This window comes from Leucoraja erinacea, chromosome 2 (assembly GCF_028641065.1).
Source record: "Leucoraja erinacea ecotype New England chromosome 2, Leri_hhj_1, whole genome shotgun sequence".
Classification (NCBI taxonomy): domain Eukaryota; kingdom Metazoa; phylum Chordata; class Chondrichthyes; order Rajiformes; family Rajidae; genus Leucoraja; species Leucoraja erinaceus.
The window spans coordinates 26,628,704-26,648,321 of NC_073378.1; the positions used below are offsets into that span (position 1 = coordinate 26,628,704).

The following is a 19,618-nucleotide window of genomic DNA, read 5'->3' on the forward strand; positions in this document are numbered from 1 at the left end:
GAGTACCTACGGCTGGGATAACGAGCCGCTACGATATATCCACGGACTCCTACGGACTCGTTGCCAACATTCTGCGAGTTTGAAAACTTGGGAGAATCCGGAGAATCCGTGAATAACTCGGGAAAGTGGGACAGGCCCTTTTCTCTCCCAGTCATGAGCTGTCTGTTAAGATGAAGTTACCTTTGCTGTATTGCTAATAAACCTCTTTGGATCCTAATCACTGTGTGCCAGTTAAGGACAATCCAACATGGTGGAGAAAACTCGGACCCACTCCTTGGATCCTAAAACAATAAACTAAAACAGAAAAAAAACCCCACCATGTTGTATTGTCGTAACTCACACACACACACAGTGATTAGGATCCAAAGACTTTTTATTAAGACTCATAGCATGAGTGACCCCGATCTACAGATTTTAAACAATGGCGCCATAAACGGCGGCGCCCGCGTGTAAATAAATACGCACAAAGCATTTCACGCTGCGGTTGCACACGTGACAAATAAACCACCTGGAATAACTCAGCACTTTGCGCCTTTATTTTGTAAACCAGCAGCTGCAGTTCCGTGCGTCTACAACTTACCCTCCCACAAATGCTGCCTGACCCGCTGAGTTGCTCCAGCATTTTGCGTTTTGTTATTATATATCTATATTACTAAAAGTCTGATCTTGACCGCTTTTGGCCCACTGTGGTGCGATTTCCGAGAGAACGCTGCCATCTACGGCCGTTATTTTTGGCCACCTCCGCCTTCCAGAACCGGAGGATTTTTCCCATTGATGAAAAGTCAGAGAGATATTAATGTTTTTTTTAAAACTCCCCATTCTCTCTGCTGCCCCCGCTGGCGGCAGGGGGGTGGGACTATAAAACCCAGAAGTGTAGTCCCTCACTCAGTCTCTGTAAGATGGAGGAAGCCAGAGGTTCACGTCTCTCTGAGCTCTGAATAACACTGAACACATGTCTACTCAACTGTGAGTGCCCTTAATGTGGTTTGAAAATGAAAATCAGATTCAGATTCAATTTTAATTGTCATTGTCAGTGTACAGTACAGAGACAACGAAATGCATTTAGCATCTCCTTTGAAGAGCGACATAGCAAAATATGGTTGGGTTGAAGTAAAAATGCACTGCTAATGGCTGTTTGGGTTGAAATAAAAATGTACTGCTAATGGCTGTTTGGGTTGAAGCAAAATGCACTGCTAATAGCTCTTTGGGTTGAAGTAAAAATGCACTGCTAATGGCTCTTTGGGTTGAAGTAAAAATGCACTGCTAATGGCTCTTTGGGTTGTAAAAATGCACTGCAAAGGGTAGTTTGGGTTGAAGTGAAAAGGCACTGCAAAGGGTTGTTGGGGCAAGTGGAAGGCACTGCAAAGGGTTGTTGGGGAGGAGGGAGGTTGAAGTAAAAATGCACTGCAAATTGTTGTTTGGGTTGAAGTGAAATGCACTGCAAATTGTTGTTTGGGTTGAAGTAAAAATGCACTGCAAATGGTTGTTTGATTTTAGGTAAAACGCTACTACTTATGGCTGTGATTTTTGCCCATCTTACTCGGTCCCCCTCCACTGATCAGGTGCAGAGTATTCTTCCCATCAATGAAAAATAAAAGTGTTATTAGTGTTTAAAAAATGCTGGTTAGAATCTCTCTCCTGTCAATCACGCCATGAAGGCCACACCTTTTCCAGTGGAAGGGGGATTATAAAACCCGAAAGTGTGGGTGTGGCTCAGTCTCTGTATGATGGGGGAGGGAGAGGTCACAACTCTGTCTGAGCTGTGAATCAACTGAACACACTGAATGTCTACTGCACTGTGAGTGTGGCGTTTTGTGTGGTTTTATGGTGGTTTCACCTTGCTTGAAATGGTATGAAACTGCATTTGAATGTGGTGGCCTTGCCCCCTGCATGAAATGGTATGAAACTGCATTTGAATGTGGTGTTGTTGCATACTGCATGAAATGGTATGAAACTGCATTTGAATTTGGTGGCCTTGCACCCTGCTTGACATGGTAGGAAAATGGATTTGAATTTGGTGGCCTTGCACTTTGCTTGAAATGGAATTTCAAGGAGTAACCGTGAGTCAACTGCCAGCCCACCAGCCGTGAGTGAGCTGCCAGCACATCAGGTTTGAGGGACTGAGCTGCCACCCCAAGAATCCATTTGGCCCACAATGTCCATATTAGCCCTCTGGAGACCAGTAGTCCCTGCAGCCAACAACACCCATACCAGCTCTCCAGAAAGCGCCCACCCCCCCCACTGGCCATCATTATTGGAATTGGTGGAGTGGAATATTGCGTCGGGGGACCAGCCCTCCCGTGTGAACGTGGGAGCCAACGGGTCCCACTTAGTCTAGTATATATATATATATATATATATGAATATATATATATATATGAATGCTCCTAACGTTATCGGAGCAGAATCATGCCATTGGTCCATCAAGTCTAATCCGCCATTCAATCTGCCAGATCTATCTCTCCCTCCTAATCCCATTCTGCTGCCTTCTCCCCATAACCCGACGCCCGCAGTCATAAAAAATGTTTGTGTGTGATCAAAAATGAAGGATTACAGTTTATCTTTACAGTTCCCGTCATTGTAATGATCCCTTGATACAACTCGCTGGAAGCAAGTTTAAACACGCTTACTTTGCATCCATCCAACAAGTCCTCTGGGACGACAGAAAGCGTGAGATCCAAGGCTTCGAGCTGGTGGTCAGGCATCTCCAACCGAGTGGTCATGGCGGAGGTGAGTGCAGTCTCATTGATGCCGTTCATGCTGATGTTGGCAATGTGGCTCACATCCGAAAGAGGTCGAGCTGAGGAAAGGCAAAGTGGCAAACGTAACGCAGTCAATAAAATGAGTGAAACGCATCTTGCAGCCGAGAATAAATCTACAGCATGATGCCCACTTTAGTGAAAGGCCTAGATAGGGTGGATGTGGAGAGAATGTTTCTACCTGTGGAGAGATAGATCTTAAAGATAGCGGAGTCAAGGGATATGGGGAGAAGGCAGGAACGGGGTACTGATTGGGGATGATCAGCCATGATCACAGTGAATGGCGCTGCTGGCTCGAAGGGCCGAATGGCCTACTCCTGCACCTGTTGTCTATTGTCTTTCCAATAGTGGGAGAGTCCAACTCCAGAGGTCACAGCCTCAGAATAAAAGGACATACCTTTAGGAAGGAGATTAGGAGGAATTTCTTTAGTCAGAGTCACTTTTACCAAGTATAACACATGTAATCTCTACTGTTGGGCAGTAATTTTGTCTATGTCAAATAAGATTTAAAGTGTTCTAAATAAGAATTTAAAAATGATTGCCACAGAAGGCCGTGGCCAAGTCAATTGATATTTTTAAGGCAGAGATTGATAAATTCTTGATTAGTACGGGTGTCAGAAGTTATGGGGAGAAGGCAGGAGAATGGGGTTGAGAAGGAAAGATAGATTAGCCATGATTGAATGGCGGAGTAGACTTGTTGGGCTGAATGGCCTAATTCTGTTCCTATGAAATACTTTAGAGTCATACTGTAGAAATTGGCCCTTCGGCCCAACTTGCCCATGCCAACCAACATGTCCCATCAACACTAGTCCCACCTGTCTGCATTTGGCCCATATCTTCCAATCCTGTCCTATCCATGTACCCGTCTTTAACATTTCGATCATCCCAGCCTCAACTACCTCCTCCAGCAGCTCGTTCCACACACCCAACACCTTTTGTGTAAAAAAGTTACGCCTCGGGTTCCTATTCAATCTTTTCCCCTTCACCTTAAACCTGTGTCTTGTGGTTCTCGATTCCCCTACTCTGGTAGCTTTCTGAGCGTTGACCAAGCGCAGGCTCGGTGATCGCTTCATCCAACACCTCCGCTCAGTTCGCGCTAACCAACATGATCTCTCGGTGGCTCAGCACTTCAACTCCCCTTCCCGGTGCTGGCTCGAAGGGCCAAATGGCCTACTCCTGCACCTATTGTCTATTCCGAATCCGACCTTTCTGTCCTGGGCCTCCTCCATTGCCAGAGTGAGGCCCAGCGTAAATTGGAGGAACAGCACCTCATATTTTGCTTGGGTAGTTTACACCCCTGCAGTATGAACATTGACCTCTAATATCAGATAGTCCTTGCTTTCTCCCTCCTTCCCCCACCCCCCTTCCCAGCTCTCCCACAAGCCTACTGTCTCTGCCTCTTCCTTTCTTCCCCACCCCACCCCGACATCAGTCCGAAGAAGGGTCGAGACCTGAAACATCGCCTTCTCTCCGTAGTTGCTGCCTCACCCGCTGAGTTTCTCCAGCATTTTTGTCTACCTTAGCATTTCGGTCTATTCCTCTCATGATGGTGGTGATGTGATAGGAGTGGATCCATATCCCTTTATTTCCTGCGATCATTGTGCCTATTTAAAAGCTTCTTAAACACCACTCTCGTATCTGCCTCTACCAACCCCCGCCAATGCTTTCCAGGCACCCATCATCCTCTGTGTAAAAAAAATAATTGTCCCACACAACTCCATTATATTTCCCCCCCGCTCACCTGATAGCTACGCTCTCTAGTGTTGGACATCTCCGCCCTGGGAAAACAGTTCCGACTGTCCACTATATGTGCCTCTCAATTTATATCAAGTCACCCCACATACCCCCACGTCTCAGAGAAAAATGAGTTTGACTTGATTGTATTTATGTATAGTATTGATTGGATAGCATGCAAAAAAAAAGCTTTTCACTATACCTCTGTCAGCGTGACAATAATAAACCTAAACCTAATTAAATAACCCCAATTGACATGGTTTTGCATAACTACAACTTGATTAAGGTCCTGTCCCACTTTCACAACCCAATTCACGACCTCTGCCGAGTTTGCCCTTGACTCATACTCGCAGCATGGTCGCCACGAGGTTGTAGCCGGCTGCGATGCTAGTCGTAGGTACTCGTGGCATCAAGTAGGTCGGGGCGTTTTTTCTAGCACGATGAAAACAATGTCCACGAGTAAAAAAGGTTGTGAATTAGGTCGTGAAAGTGGGATGGGCCCTTTAGAAAATCAGGACTCGAGGGCCTAAGCTAAAGGGAGAGGTTGAGCAGGCGAAGACTTTAAGTGCAAGAGGATGGAGGGCGATCTATCAGAGGCAGGAGAATGAGGTTAGGAGGGAGAGAGAGAGATCAGCCATGATTGAATGGCTGTGTAGACTTGATGGGCCGAATGGCCTAATTCTACGCCTATCACTTATGATCTTATGACCATCGCCAGGCCAGATCAACCCCCAAATCAACCCAGTGTCCCGGCCAGGACAACAGGCCTTGAAGGTCAAGATAAGAGCATGCTGTTAAGAACGTTGAAACTTGAAGGGCACAAGTTGGCACCAGGTAATGGCGACTCTGCCTTGGTGAAGTTTAGTTCAGAGATACAGAGCTGGTAACAAGTTCTTTGGCCCACCGAGTCCGCACCAACCAGCGGTCCCCTGCACACTAGCACTATCCTACACTAGGGACATATTTTTTTTAACAATTACACAAAGCCAATTAACATGCACGTCTTTGGAGCGTGGGAGGAAACCAAAGCTCATGGAGAAAAACCAACGCAGGTCACGGGGAGAATGTACAAACTCCATACAGACGAGCACCCGTAGTCAGGATCGAACTCGGGTCTCTGGCGCTGTCAGGCAGCTGCCCCTGGTAGAGATTGTAGTATTCGTACGCTACGATCGTTGCAGTTTTTGTCCACATCGATGATTTTGTTTATCTATCCGTAGACAAAAATGCTGGAGAAACTCAGCGGGAGAGGCAGCATCTATGGAGCGACGGAAATAGGCGACATTTCGGGTCGAGACCCGAAACGTCGCCTATTTACTTTGCTCCATAGATGCTGCCTCACCCGCTGAGTTTCTCCAGCATTTTTGTCTACCTTTGATTTTCCAGCATCTGCAGTTCCTTCTTAAACATTTTGTTTATCTATAGTATGATTTTACCGAATTGTATGCAGAACAAAGAATTTCACTCCACCTAGGTGCATGTGACAATAAAGTATGGTTGAAAGATTTCGGTACCTTTCATATTAAAACAATCTAGAAATATTAAATCCGACACCACCCGTGGAAAAGAAAAAGAAAAAACGCAATTTCTGTTCTCCTTACGGTTCAGTGCGTCTCCAATATTTGTCGGGGTTGAGGTGCTTGGAGCCGATTTTCTGTCTGATTCAACCTTATAATTGCCTTCGTCTTGGCAAGCACCCTGCTTTATGGAGTCAAAGAACCACTGGATGGACACGCAGAATATATTCCACTTTTGTGCGCATTCATACTTCTGACCTGGGCAAAGAGCAGAAAGCACAAGCAGATTAATGGCTCATACGGTTCAATTCATTCATTCATTCGATTATGATCAAAGGTTATCACGCGCAAAAGTGTTAATAAATAATGAAAAAAAATGCTATTGGTCAAGTATTTGGGCAGTGGGCAGGTGCTATAGACCTGCACGGGAAGGTAGACGCCCCCACGAGTCTCGGGCAGATGGGGCCCGTCAGCCTGGGGAGGCAGTCCATCTAGGAGAGGGAAATCTCTGATTTAAAACCTCCGCTGCCTTGTCGCCATATCCAGTCATGGAAAAGGCTCCAGGAGGATACCTCAAGAAAATCCGGAGTCGGAGCCCCTATGGCAATTCGTCGTTCAAGTCACTTTTATTTCTATAGCACATTTAAAAAACAACTCTCGTTGGCCAAAGTACTTTACATTGGTGGAGGTACTAACGTTATACAACAGTGGTTCATAGATTAAGTACATACATAAATACAGCCCTCAGAGGACGTCAAGAAAGATGAGTTTTAAGTCGAGACTTAAAAGAGTCGATGGAGGGGGCAGTTCTGATGGGAAGGGGGATGCTGTTCCACAGTCTAGGAGCTGCAACCACAAAGGCGCGGTCACCCCTGAGCTTATGCCTCGACCGCGGGATGTTCAGTAACCCCAAGTTGGCCGACCTGAGGGACCTGGAGGTGGTGTGGTGGGTAAGCAGACTTTTGATGTAGGTGGGGGATTTGTGGGAACTGGGGAGAGTGAGTGAATCGCTGGAACTCGCTCTGCCAGCTCCTGAGGGTAGTTGAGGTAACCCCTGTTTCATTGGCTATATTTAAGAGGGAGTTAGATGTGACATCTCCCAGGCTTGCATCCGACCACACATCACCTGCAAACTTGGATGCATCACCCATGGTCAGTCATGACCGATGGGGGCCTACTCTATTTGAATGTGTTATCATGATCAAAGGTAATAACGCACAAAAGTGTGTGGCCAAGGGGATCAGAGGGTATGGAGAGAAGGCAGGTACAGGGCCCATACTGAGATTGGATGATCAGCCATGATCATATTCGAATGGCGGTGATCAGGCTCGCCCAAGGCTATTTTTAAGAGCCGAATGGCCTACTCCTGCACCACAGACTACCATTTCTGTGATGTTTTGTCTATGTTTTCTATGTTAGGAGGTTGCAGAATGACCTGGTCAGGTTGCGTGAGTGGGCAGATGCGTGGCAGATGCAGTATAATATAGATAGATGTGAGGTTATCCACTTTGGTGACAAAAAATAAGGGGGCAGATTTTTATCTCAATTGGGTTAAGTTAGGTAAGGGGGAGGTGCAGCGAGACCTGGGTGTCCTTGTACACCGGTCACTGAAAGTTGGCGTGCAGGTACAGCAGGCAGTGAAGAAAGCTAATGGAATGTTGGCCTTCATAACAAGAGGATTTCAATATAGGAGTAAAGAGGTTCTATAGGGCTCTGGTAAGACCACATCTGGAGTATTGTATACAGTTTTGGTCTCCTAATTTGAGGAAGGACATCCTTGTGATTGAGGCAGTGCAGCGTAGGTTCATGAGATTGATCCCTGGGATGGCGGGACTGTCATATGAGGAAAGATTGAAAAGACTAGGCTTGTATTCACTGAAGTTTAGAAGGATGAGGGGGATCTTATAAAAACATATAAAATGATGAAAGGACTGGACAAGCGAGATACAGGAAAAATGTTTCCAATGTTGGGTGAGACCAGAACCAGGGGCCACAGACTTAGAATTTGGCCTCCACTGCCCTCTGTGGCAGGGAATTCCACAAATTCACAACTCTGGGTGTAAAAAAGGAGGCCATTTAAGACTGAGGTGCGAAAAACTATTTTCACCCAGGGTTGTGAATTTGTGGAATTCCCTGTCACAGAGGGCAGTGGAGGCCAAATCACTGGATGGATTTAAGAGAGAGTTAGATGGAGCTCTAGGGGCTAATGGAATCGAGGGATATGGGGAGAAGGCACGCACGGGTTATTGATTGGGGATGATCAGCCATGATCACACTGAATGGCGGTGCTGGCTCGAAGGGCCGAATGGCCTCCTTCTGCACCTATTTTCTATGTTTCTATGTGGCGGTGCTCTATGTTTCTATTTTCTATGTTTCTATTGTCTATGATCACAAGGTGGGGAAGTCGGCGTAGAGGGTGCCATTACCTTTAGCTTCGTGCACAATGAGGTGTGTGCATTCGTTTATCTTCAGCTGTCCGGTGTAGCGACCCCCGTTCTCCAGGGTAGCTCGCTGCACCTCCTGCCTGTCCGAGCTGCTGAGTCCCGTCACACAGATGGTACAGCCCAGGAACGGGGGGCACAGGTGCTCTTCCATGTTCACATCTGCAAGGTCAATCATTCTGCTCGGGAGAAAGCAAAAGTCACATCTGTATCCGTAATTGTAGATTAACCCTTATTAATCCATGCCATTTATAATCTCCACTACACATTTTATATATTTATAAAATTTATATACATATATGCATGCCACCCATTATATGGTATTACGGTACTACACTAACGAGGACAGCCAGCTCTCAGAAGCCACACCGAGCTGGGTATGAATGGCTGGCAGTTTGAATGTTCTGAATTACTTACGGAATAAAGACAAATCTTTCACTATGCATGTGGTCGTGGAACATTCACAAACAGTAATGATGCAGTTAAATCATTTCATTGTGAGTGAAGTCTCTACACCCAGCTCAAAATGAAATACTTATGCTTTCGGATTTAGAGATACAGCGTGGAAACAGGTCCTTCGGCCCACCGAGTCTGTGCCGACTAGCGATCACCCTGTACACCAGCATTATCCTACACGCTAGGGACAATTTACAGAAGCCAATTAACCCACAAATTGGAATGGAATAGACAATAGGGGTGCTGGAGTAGGCCATTTGGCCCTTCGAGCCTGCACCGCCAAACAATGTGATCATGGCTGATCATCCCCAATCAGTACCCCGTTCCTGCCTTCTCCCCATATCCCCTGACTCCGCTATTTTTAAGGTTAGGAATATTGGCCTTCATAACAAGAGGATTTCAGTATAGGAGTAGAGAGGTTCTTCTGCAGTTGTGTATGGCTCTGGTAAGACCACATCTGGAGTATAGTGTACAGTTTTGGTCTCCTAATTTGAGGAAGGACATCCTTGTGATTGAGGCAGTGCAGCGTAGGTTCACGAGATTGATCCCTGAGATGGCAGGACTGTCATATGAGGAAAGATTTAAAAGACTAGGCTTGTATTCACTGGAGTTTAGAAGGATGAGGGGGGGGATTTTATAGAAACATATACAATTCTAAAAGAACTGGACAAGCTGGATGCAGGAAAAAAATTCCCAATGTTGGGCGTCCAGAACCAGGGGCCACACTTAGAATAAATGGAAAGCCATTTAACACTGAGGTGAGAAGAAACTTTTTCACCCAGAGTGTTGTGAATTTGTGGAATTCCCTGCCACAGAGGGCAGTGGAGGCTAAATCACTGGATGGATCACTGGCGGGAAGAATAAAGGAAGAGGAGCCAGTGGGCTCAGGGATAGCTGAGAAGGGGAAGAGAAAGTAGTGATTATCTGAAATTAGAGGTCAATGTTTATATCGCCGGGGTGCAAACTGCCTAAGTGAAATATGACGTGCTGCTCCTCCAATTTACAGTGGTCCTCACTCTGGCCATGGGGGAGGCCCAGGACAGAGAGATTGGATTCGGTATAGGAGGGGGAGTTGAAGCCTTCAGGTTGGAGATCAGGTTGGTTATTGCGAACCGAGCGGAGGTGTTCGGCAAAGCGATCGCCAAGCCTGTGCTTGATCTCACCGATGTAGAGCTGCTGACATCTAGAGCAGTGGACACAGAGGTTGTTAGCATCGAACTTTACAAAAATCAAAACAACGTTTTCAGGTGAGGGGGAAGGTTTAATAAGCACCTGAGCGGAAAACATTTCTACATAGAGGGTGGTGGGTGTATGCATGGGCGGAAATCCCGAGGGGAGGGAGCACGTCCCCTCATGTTTCGAGGTGGGGGACAATCCTCCCCATGTGTTGTAATCTGGATTTTGAAATTCGGTGAAAAAAAGTCTATTAAAAATCTCCACTTGCCGTGAGTCAGTGGGGGTGGGGCTGATGATCGAGGGCGCCGATTAGACGAGAGAGTCGTTGGTCAGCAGGCAGTGGGGGGGGGGGGGGGGGGGAAACATGATGATTCAACGCGATGATTGGAGGAGGGAGGTGTCGGTCAGAGGCGGAAGTAGGGGGGTGGGACTGAGGATAGAGCGCGGAGATTGGAGGAGGGAGACGTCCTGGTGGAGCAAAGATCGTAGAGCGGAGCCTGAATCGACCCGTTCGTTGGGCCTTTCATCATCCGGCGCGGCTTGAATTCGGCCGCGGGATCTTCCACCGCCCCGAGGTCAAATTGCTGCGTCGAGGCGATCGAGGCTCCCGATGTTGAAGCCCCCGTGAACGGGCGATGGAAGCTCCCGATGTTACCGTCCACAGGGCCCATGGCTGAAGCCTCGCGTGTGTGTGCGCGCATGGGCGCACGGCCGCCAAAAAATTGTGTCCCCCCCCCAGGTTTTGATAGCGATTTCCGCCCATGGGTATATGGAACGAGCTACCGGGGAAGGTAGCTGAGGCAGGTACTATCGCAACATTTAAGAACCTTTATACAGAAACATGGATAGGACAGGTTTAGAGGGATATGGGCCAAATGCAGACAAGTGGGACTGGTGGGACAACGCCCCCCGGCTCTATGGGGAGAATCCACCACTGACCGAGAAGATCAGGTGGAGAAGGATGAGGCTCGCTGGTCACTGCCACCGCCACCAAGAAATGCCAGCAAACAAGGTCGTGTTGTGGGAACCCACCCTTGGAAGACGTGACCCGCGACGGCCAATCAAGATGATGCTGAAGATGTTGATGGTGGACGCATGTGTAGAGACAAAAGAGGAGCTTGCCAGCTGCATGGAGGACAGAGATGTGTGGTGCATCCATCACCCTGCCCGTCTGAAACCAGCACCACTGATAGCATTGCTAATAATGGGACTCGTGGAGATGGGGCATGTTGGTCGGCGTGGGCAGGTTGGGCTGAAGGGCCTGTTTCTATAAGAAGGGGCTTTGGCCGGGAAGCTACGAGCACTCACCTCTGCTGAGCTTTCTCCCAGCAGGCACTGACCCAGGATGGAAGCACAATGGGTTTGTGCAGACTGGCCGCCACCAGGTACTTCTTGCTTCCAACCTCCCCAGCGATCAGGTGAGTGACTGAGGTGTTGTAATCACGGATGATGCGACCACCCATCAGCTGGACCCGCTGATGCACATCGTCCTTGGGAGATAACACAGAGCTTATTCAGTCTTCAGAGGTAACGGCTGCAAAACTATCTACCTCATTGGTGACCCTCGGACTATCATTGTTCAGACTTTACTGGCTTTACCTTGCACTAAACGTTATTCCCTCATCATGTATCGGTACACTGTAAACGGCTCGATTGTAATCATGTATTGTCTTTCCGCTTCTCACAATAGCTTCTCACTGTACACATGACAATAAACTAAATTAAAACTGACAACATAGCATTATTGGCCCTTTGCGCCTTAGAAAGCATTTTATCGGAATCATAAGGTCAGGAGTAGAATTAGGCCATTCAGCCCATCAAGTCTACTCCACCATTCAATCATGGCTGATCTATCGCTCGCGCCTAACCCCATACTCCTGCCTTCTTCCCATAACTCCTGACACACGTACTAATCAAGAATCTATCTATCTCTGCCTTAAAAAATATCTAGATGGCCTCCATGGCCTTCTGTTGCAAAGAATGCCACAGATTCGCCACCCTCTGACTACAGATGCATCACAGCATGGTTTGGGTACAGCTCCATCCAAGATCGCAAGAAATTGCAGAGAATTGTGGACACGGACAGCCCAGACCATCACACAAACCAACGTCCCTTCAATTGACACCTCACGCTGCCTCGGCAAGGCCAGCAGCATAATCAAGGACAAACCGTACAAAGTCACTCCCTCTCCTCTCCTCTCCTCTCCCAGAAGCATGAAAACGCACACCTCCAGATTCAGGAGCAGTTTCTTCCCAGCTGTTATCAGGCAACAGAACAATCATGCCACACCTAGAGAGCAAACTCACCTCATTGGAGACCATCAAACTATCTTTAATCGGACTCTACTGGACTTTATCTTGCACTAAACCGTTATTCCCTTTATCCTGTATCTGTAAACTGTGGATGGCTTGATTGTAATCATCTATAGGCTTTTCGCTGACTGCATAGCACGCACAACAAAAAAGCTTCTCACTGCACCTCAGTACACATGAGAATAATAAACTAACCAAAACTGGATATGTTCAATCTATCCCTGCTACTAATACCTATCAATTTTATTTAACATTTAATTTATATTTGATGTCAGCACTGAACAAATTATTAAATTATTAAAATCAAAGACCAAAATATTTAAACATTAATTACATTTTAAAGCTTTTGTCATTTAGTTAACAAAATCTTTGCATCATAAAGAAACACAACATTCTACACGATTAAATGAAAACAAACTTAACAGACTGATTGCATTTAATAATTCATTTATATTTAATGTCTGTGGTGAATAAATAATTGAATAGTTTAAATCAAAAATGTATTGTGTGTTTTATTGAACCTAGCACAGTTAAGAGCCTGTTCCACTTTCACGACCTAATTCACGACCTTTTTTACTCGTGGACATTTTTCATCAGGCTAGAAAAACGCCCCGACCTACTTGATGCCACGAGTACCTATGACTAGCATCACGGCCTGCTACGACCTACCTACGACTTCGTGACGACCATGCTGCGAGTACGAGTCAAGGGCAAACTCGGCAGAGGTTGTGAATTAGGTCGTGAAAGTGGGACAGGCCCTGTTCCTTCAAACCTCTACGTCTAGTTAGAACGGAGCGGGAGAAGATGTCTCCACTAGTGGGAGAGAACAAAGGGCGATCTAGAATAAATGAACGTTTAGGATGGAGATGAGGAGGAATTTCTTTAGCCAGAGGATGGTGTATCTGTGGAATTCATTGCCACAGACGGCTGTGGAGGCTGTCATTTGTGTATTTTTAAAACGGAGACTGACAGGTTCTTGATTAGTAAGGGTTATGGGGAGAAGGCAGAAGAATGGGGTTGAGAGGCAAAGATAGATCAGCCATAATTGAATAGTGGAGTAGACTTGATGGGCCGAGTGCCCAATTCTGGCTCCTGTGACTCAATCAGTAGGGGCACGTGGTGATGCGTGGAGCAACCTCACAGCGCCAGAGACCCGGGTTCGATCTATCGCAGTCGCTGCCTCAAAAAGGCTACCAGCATCATCAAGGACCCACACCATCCTGGCCACTCACTCATCTCCCCGCTGCCTTCAGGTAGAAGGTACAGGAGCTTGAAATCTACAACGACCAGGTTCAGGAATAGCTACTTCCCCACAGCCATCAGGCTATTAAACTCAACTCAAACAAAACTCTGATCATTAATAGCCCATTGCACTTTATCTGTATTTTTATGTGTGTATATATATATATATCATTGGTATATGGTCACATTGATCAGTTCTGTTCTGTATTATTTATGCCTACAATATTCTGTTGTGCTGAAGCAAAGCAAGAATTTCATTGTCCTATCTGGGACACATGACAATAAACGCTCTTGAATCTTGAATCTTGGACTACGGGTGCTCTCTGTACGGAGTTTGCACCTTCTCCCCGTGACAGCGTGGGCTTTCTCCGGGTGCTCCGGTTTCCCCGCACATCCCAGAGATACGCAGGTTTGTAGTTTAATTGCCTCTGTAAATTGTCCCCAGTGTGTAGGATTGAATTAGTGTGTTGTGTGATCACTGGTCAGCGCAGACCCGGTGGGCAGAAGGGCCTGTTTCCACGCTGTATCTCTAATTTAAACTAAAATTGTAAAATTGACCACAGTGTGTAGGATGGTGCTAGTGTACGGAGTGATCGCTGGTCAGCACAGACATGATGGGCTGAAGGGCCTTTCCACGCTGTATCTCTAATGTTCAAATCACGATAGTCTAGAAAAGGTACAATCATGGTCTTTAAGCCAGAGTAGGTGCCGTTATACTCACTCGGGTTTTCTTCTCCAGGCTGGTGCATGAAACGACCACGTCAGCCATGACCAAACTGTAGACAGGGTGAACGGCTTCAGGTACATTCCGTTGATGCTGAAGACAAAATATCACCACTTGTGGACCGACAATCCTGCAACCAAGCTGCAGAGTGAAGAGATAACTTCAATCAGTCGTCGAAGCAGAAGGTGGTCATTTGGTCACTCTCCATCCTAATGCAGAATTCCACCATATTATGGTCACTGTTGCCCATGGGGCCTTGCACAACAAGATCGCTAACTAATCCTTCCTCATTACACAATACCCAGTCTAGGATGGCCTGTCCTCTAGTCAGTTCCTCCACATATTGGTTTAAAAAAACCATCCCATATATTTTCCAGGAAATCCTCCTCCTCAGCGCAGTTACCAATTTGGTTGGCCCAATCTAAATGCAGATTGAAGTCACCCATGATAACCGGTCTAGAGAACCACTCAAGAATTTCCTGCATTCCGGTAGGCGGCGCGGCTCTGGCCAGCAGCGGCCTCTGCAGCCTGTCCGCGTTTATATTATTTTTTGTCTGTGTTTTTATGTAGTTTTTGTTATTTTATGTTGGGGTGTGTGTGTGCGGGGGTGGGGTGGGGGGGGGGGGGAAACTTTTTGAATCTCTCCCTGCACTGGAGACCCGACCTTTTCTCGTCGGGTCTCAGGTGTCGTTGAGGCCGCAACGAGGAGCGGCCTCCAACAGGAAGAAGCCGGGGACTCAGGTGCCGACTCACCGTTGCCGTCGCGGGGCTGGCCGAGTCCGGAGCGGGTGGAGCGGTGGAGAGCGCTGCTGCTGCTGCTGCTGCTGTAATTACTGCGGGTCTGCGGACGGCGGCACCGGGAGCCCACGGCTCCCTGGAGGGAGACCGCTTTTCTACTGCAACTGCGCATTCAATTCATCCACCTTATTTCGAATGCACCTCGCATTAAAGCACAAAGCTTTCAGGTTTGTTTTTCTTATCTCCCTTCTACCTTTTGCTTCCATCCTCCTTTTATGGCCCTCTGTCTCCTTGCATTGGGGCTATCCCCACCGTGCGACGGACTCCCATCCCGACCTCGCACCACCCGGCGTGGCTGCCCGGGACAATCGTTCGCCAGCCGGGGGCTAGTTTGACTCTGACATCGTGCAGTGGAGAGATAAGTTTATTTGGCCTTCCATCACAGCTATGTGATGGATGTTTATGTTAAATGTAATTATGTTGTGTCTGGGGTCTATTTGTGTGTAATGTATGGCTGCAGAAACGGCATTTCGTTTGGACCTCCAGGGGTCCAAATGACAATTAAATTGACTCTTGATGCTATCCCCAACCTCCCTACTGCTGTTTGGTGGTCTGTATACAACTCCAACCAGCGTTTTCTGCTCTTGGCTATTTCGCAGTTCTACCCATACCGATTCCACAGCATCCAAGCTAATGTCTCTCCTTGCTATTGCATTAATCTCCTCTTTAACCACCTCCTCTTACTTTCTGTCTATCCTTCCTGAATATTGAATACCCCTGCATGTTTAACTTCCAGCCTTGGTCACCATAGAGCCGTGTCTCCGTAATTCCCACTATATCATATCCCTTAACTATTAACTGCGCATTCAATTCATCCACCTTATTTCGAATGATCCTCGCATTAAAGCACAAAGCTTTCAGGTTTGTTTTTCTTATCTCCCTTCTACCTTTTGCTTCCGTCCTCCTTTTATGGCCCTCTGTCTCCTTGCATTGGTTCCCATCCCCCTGCCCTGTTAGTTTCAACGTGACCTTTCATACACTCTCTTTCCCGTTAACTGCACGCACATGCTTGCACGTTGTTGACTCCCCCCCCCCACTGCTTACTTTGAACCCACCCGTGTAGCACTTCCATGCACCCACCACCATTTGTGTGAAAAACGTACAACTCGGATTGCTAAAAAATCCCCCCTTCATCTTAAACCAGGTTCTCGATTCCATTGGTCTGGGCAAGAAACTCGGTGCGTCTACCCGATCTATTCCTCCCATGTGGAAACATCTTCTCCACATCCACTCTAACCAGGCCTTTCACTATTCAGTAGGCTTCAATGAGATACCCCCTCATCCTTCCAAACTCCAGATGTCAAAGGTCGAAACAGTGATTGCTCTGCTCGCCACCAACACCCTCTCCCAACAGCATTCCTTCCTCTAGATTCACAATTCGTACCCCTTCTATCCTTGACTCACACCTTTTGTCTTTTCATGGCTAGCCTTTGTCCAACACATTTTGGTATTCAGGGTGTCAAACTAACAAATGCAATGCAAATAAATGTTAATTTTTGCCCTAGGCCCAAAGTTGCAAAATTTTCCTAATTTGACTGCAGTTCAGAGGGGATAAAATAACTCAATCTCGATAGCAGCCGTGACATATCTACCTCAGGAAACAGGAGAGGAGAACAAAGTGTCACAGTGCTTTAGGCTTTAATATAGCGCGGGAACAGGCCTTGTGGCCCACAGAGTCCGCACTGACCCGCCATCACTCTGTACACCTGACACCCCCCCAGAGAAAAGCCACGCGATCACAGGGAGAACTGCACAGACAGCACCCGTAGTCAGGATGGAACCTAAGGGTTTCGGGCCGATTTCCTATTTCCTATTTCCTTCGCTCCATAAATGCTGCTGCACCCGCTGAGTTTCTCCAGCACTTTTGTCTACCTACGATTTTCCAGCATCTGCAGATCCTTCTTAAAAACAGAATTATATTTTGGTTTGTAGAACAGAACAAGACAAGAACAGTCGCTTTGGCTCACAATGTGCCGAACATGACGCAAAGACCATCACCTATCATATTTCCCGGCAATTAAGACGCACCGCCATTTTGAGTTGCTAAATTTTGAAAATAAAGCTGGCGGGACAGGATGAAGGGTTTGGTTTAGTCAATAGAAAGGAAGATGTGAAACTCCTTCAAGGAGGCAATGTGGACCGGGGAGCCTCCACCTTCGCCTATCCCACTGTGCGCCGTGCGGTTCAGGTCTGAGGGACGGGGACTTCCTGGCTCAGGGAGATCATATAACGGGGAGGGGGAGAGAGAGCCTGGGATGGAGCAGCCAGCCTTCCGCCCGGTAGCCACCTGCCAACCACCATCTCCACCAGTTGCCCCGGTGCCGGAGGACACTGGCTGGCGGGCAGGCCGGCAGAAGGTGCTGAAGTGGCAGCCGGTTCCGCTGTCCAGACCCGGCGGCTGCTCGCTGCCACCCGAGCTACTGAGCAAGTTGCTGTCATGATCCCCCGACCTCCTCCTTCTCAACGTCCCTGCATTCCCCGCAACTTTGCCCCCGACAGCCCAGCCAAATTTGCTACTTTGTGCAGCCCAGGCCGTGCTGACCCGGGCCAGACTCCCCGCCAGCTGTGACAGGAAAACCACCCCCCCAGCAGCGCTGTCCTTTTACAGCTGCTTCCTGTACACAGTACCAGGGTCAAAGGTGTGGCCACACCACCCCCTCCCACCTCACACCGCTTCCTCCCCTCCCCCACACCATGGTGGAATATTGGATTGGGGAATGGGTTGCATTGGGGGGACCAGGCTTCCCGTGTGACTGGGACCCAACGGGTCCCACTTAGTCTAGTGTCCCTCCAGACCTGCCCCATCCATGTACCTGTCCAACTGTTTCTTAATTGTTGGGATAGTCCCCGACTCAACTACCTCCTCTGGCAGCTTGTTCTATACACCCACCATCCTTTGTGTGAAAACGTTACCACTCGGATTCCAATTAAATCTTTTCCCCTTCACCTTGAACCTATGTTCTTTGGTCCTCGATTCCCTTACTCTGGGCAAGAGACTCTGTGCGTCTACCCGATCTATTCCTCTTATAACTTCTTGACTCTTATACACAATACCCTGACCAATGAAGGCAAACAAACTATGTGTTTGATTGTTTGATGCACTTGTCGCAAGTGACATAAAAATAAAATCCCCATTCGGCAAGATTAAAATATAAAAATACGTACCTTTTTTAGATGATCATAAACTGCTCCCTCAAATGGGTCACATACATAAAGCGAATTGTCTTTTATTTTTAAACTAAATGTTTCATCTTCGTTGACAATCTGCAGAAATTCCTCTGATTGAAATTCTTTAATGGCCTGTAAAACAGGAAAATAATATTGAAGACACAAGGAACTCTACGTGCTAGTTTACAAAAACACAAAATGCTGGAATAACTCAGCGGTGGCCCTGTCTATACAATGGTCCCCACCTGAAACGTCACCTATCCATGTTCTCCACAGATGCTGCCTGACCCGCTGAGTTACTCCAGCACTCTGTGAAACGTCACCTATCCATGTTCTCCACAGATGCTGCCTGACCCGCTGAGTTACTCCAGCACTCTGTGAAATGTCACCTATCCATGTTCTCCACAGATGCTGCCTGACCCGCTGAGTTACTCCAGCACTGTGTATTTTGTTTAAATAATATAATGGATTGTCTGTATTTAATGAAATTAAAACTGAAGAGTCTTTGAAGTGTTTAACCAACCTGAAAAGCTTTTGTGAAATATTCAGAATCTTTCTCCTTCGTTTTTATGAATTTCACCAGGAAAGACTCTTGGTTTGCCATTTTCACAATCTATACTGGGAGACAAAAATAACATCATAGCTTTATGGTGAGAGGGGCAAAGTTTAAACGAGATGTGTAGGGCAAGTATTTTTTTTACATAGGGGGTGATAAGTGACTGGAACACGCTGCCAGGGTTGGTGGTGGAGGCAGATACGATAATGGTATTGAAGAGGCTTTTAGACGGACATGTAGATACGGATGTAGGGAATGGAGGAATATGGATCTTGTGGCACAGGAGATTAGTTTTTCTTGGCATCACGTTCAGTCCCGGCATTGTGGGCTGAAGGGCCTGTTCCTATGCTGTATTGTTCTATAAGCTCAGTTCTAGTCACCCCCCTGCGCAGGAAGGATGTGGCGGCGTTGGTAAGGATGCAGTGGTGGTTTACCAGAATGATGTGTGAAATAGGGGGGGTATTAGCTAAGGGGAGAGCTTGTGCAGGTTTGTTTTGTTTTCTTGGAACGTCAGAGGCTGAGGGGAGACCCGTATCAAGAAGTCAAGAGAGTGTATTGTCATGTGTCCCAGATAATTTTTGCATTGCTGCAGCACAACAGGATATTAATAGAAACATAAAAAATAGATGCAGGATGAGGCCATTCGGTCCTTTGAGCCAGCACCGCCATTCATTGCGATCATGGCTGATCGTCCCCAATAAATAACCCGTGCCTGCCTTCTCCCCATATCCCTT

At 47.2% G+C, this 19,618-nt stretch overlaps 1 protein-coding gene across 1 annotated transcript in view; it reads right to left on the reverse strand.

Annotated features, from left to right (window-relative positions):
- The window catches only part of topbp1 (DNA topoisomerase II binding protein 1), a 79,137-nt gene extending 60,191 nt beyond the window's left edge, over positions 1-18,946 (reverse strand). The window contains exons 1-7 of the mRNA XM_055653606.1: positions 18,852-18,946; positions 18,326-18,460; positions 14,360-14,503; positions 11,392-11,573; positions 8,437-8,630; positions 6,095-6,268; positions 2,631-2,800 (exon numbers count right to left, since the gene is read on the reverse strand). Of these exons, the coding sequence (XP_055509581.1) occupies positions 2,631-2,800; positions 6,095-6,268; positions 8,437-8,630; positions 11,392-11,573; positions 14,360-14,503; positions 18,326-18,460; positions 18,852-18,932 (1,080 nt within the window). The 5' untranslated portion in view covers positions 18,933-18,946. The remainder of the gene's footprint in view (positions 1-2,630; positions 2,801-6,094; positions 6,269-8,436; positions 8,631-11,391; positions 11,574-14,359; positions 14,504-18,325; positions 18,461-18,851) is intronic.
- Between the last annotated feature and the right edge of the window lie 672 nt (positions 18,947-19,618).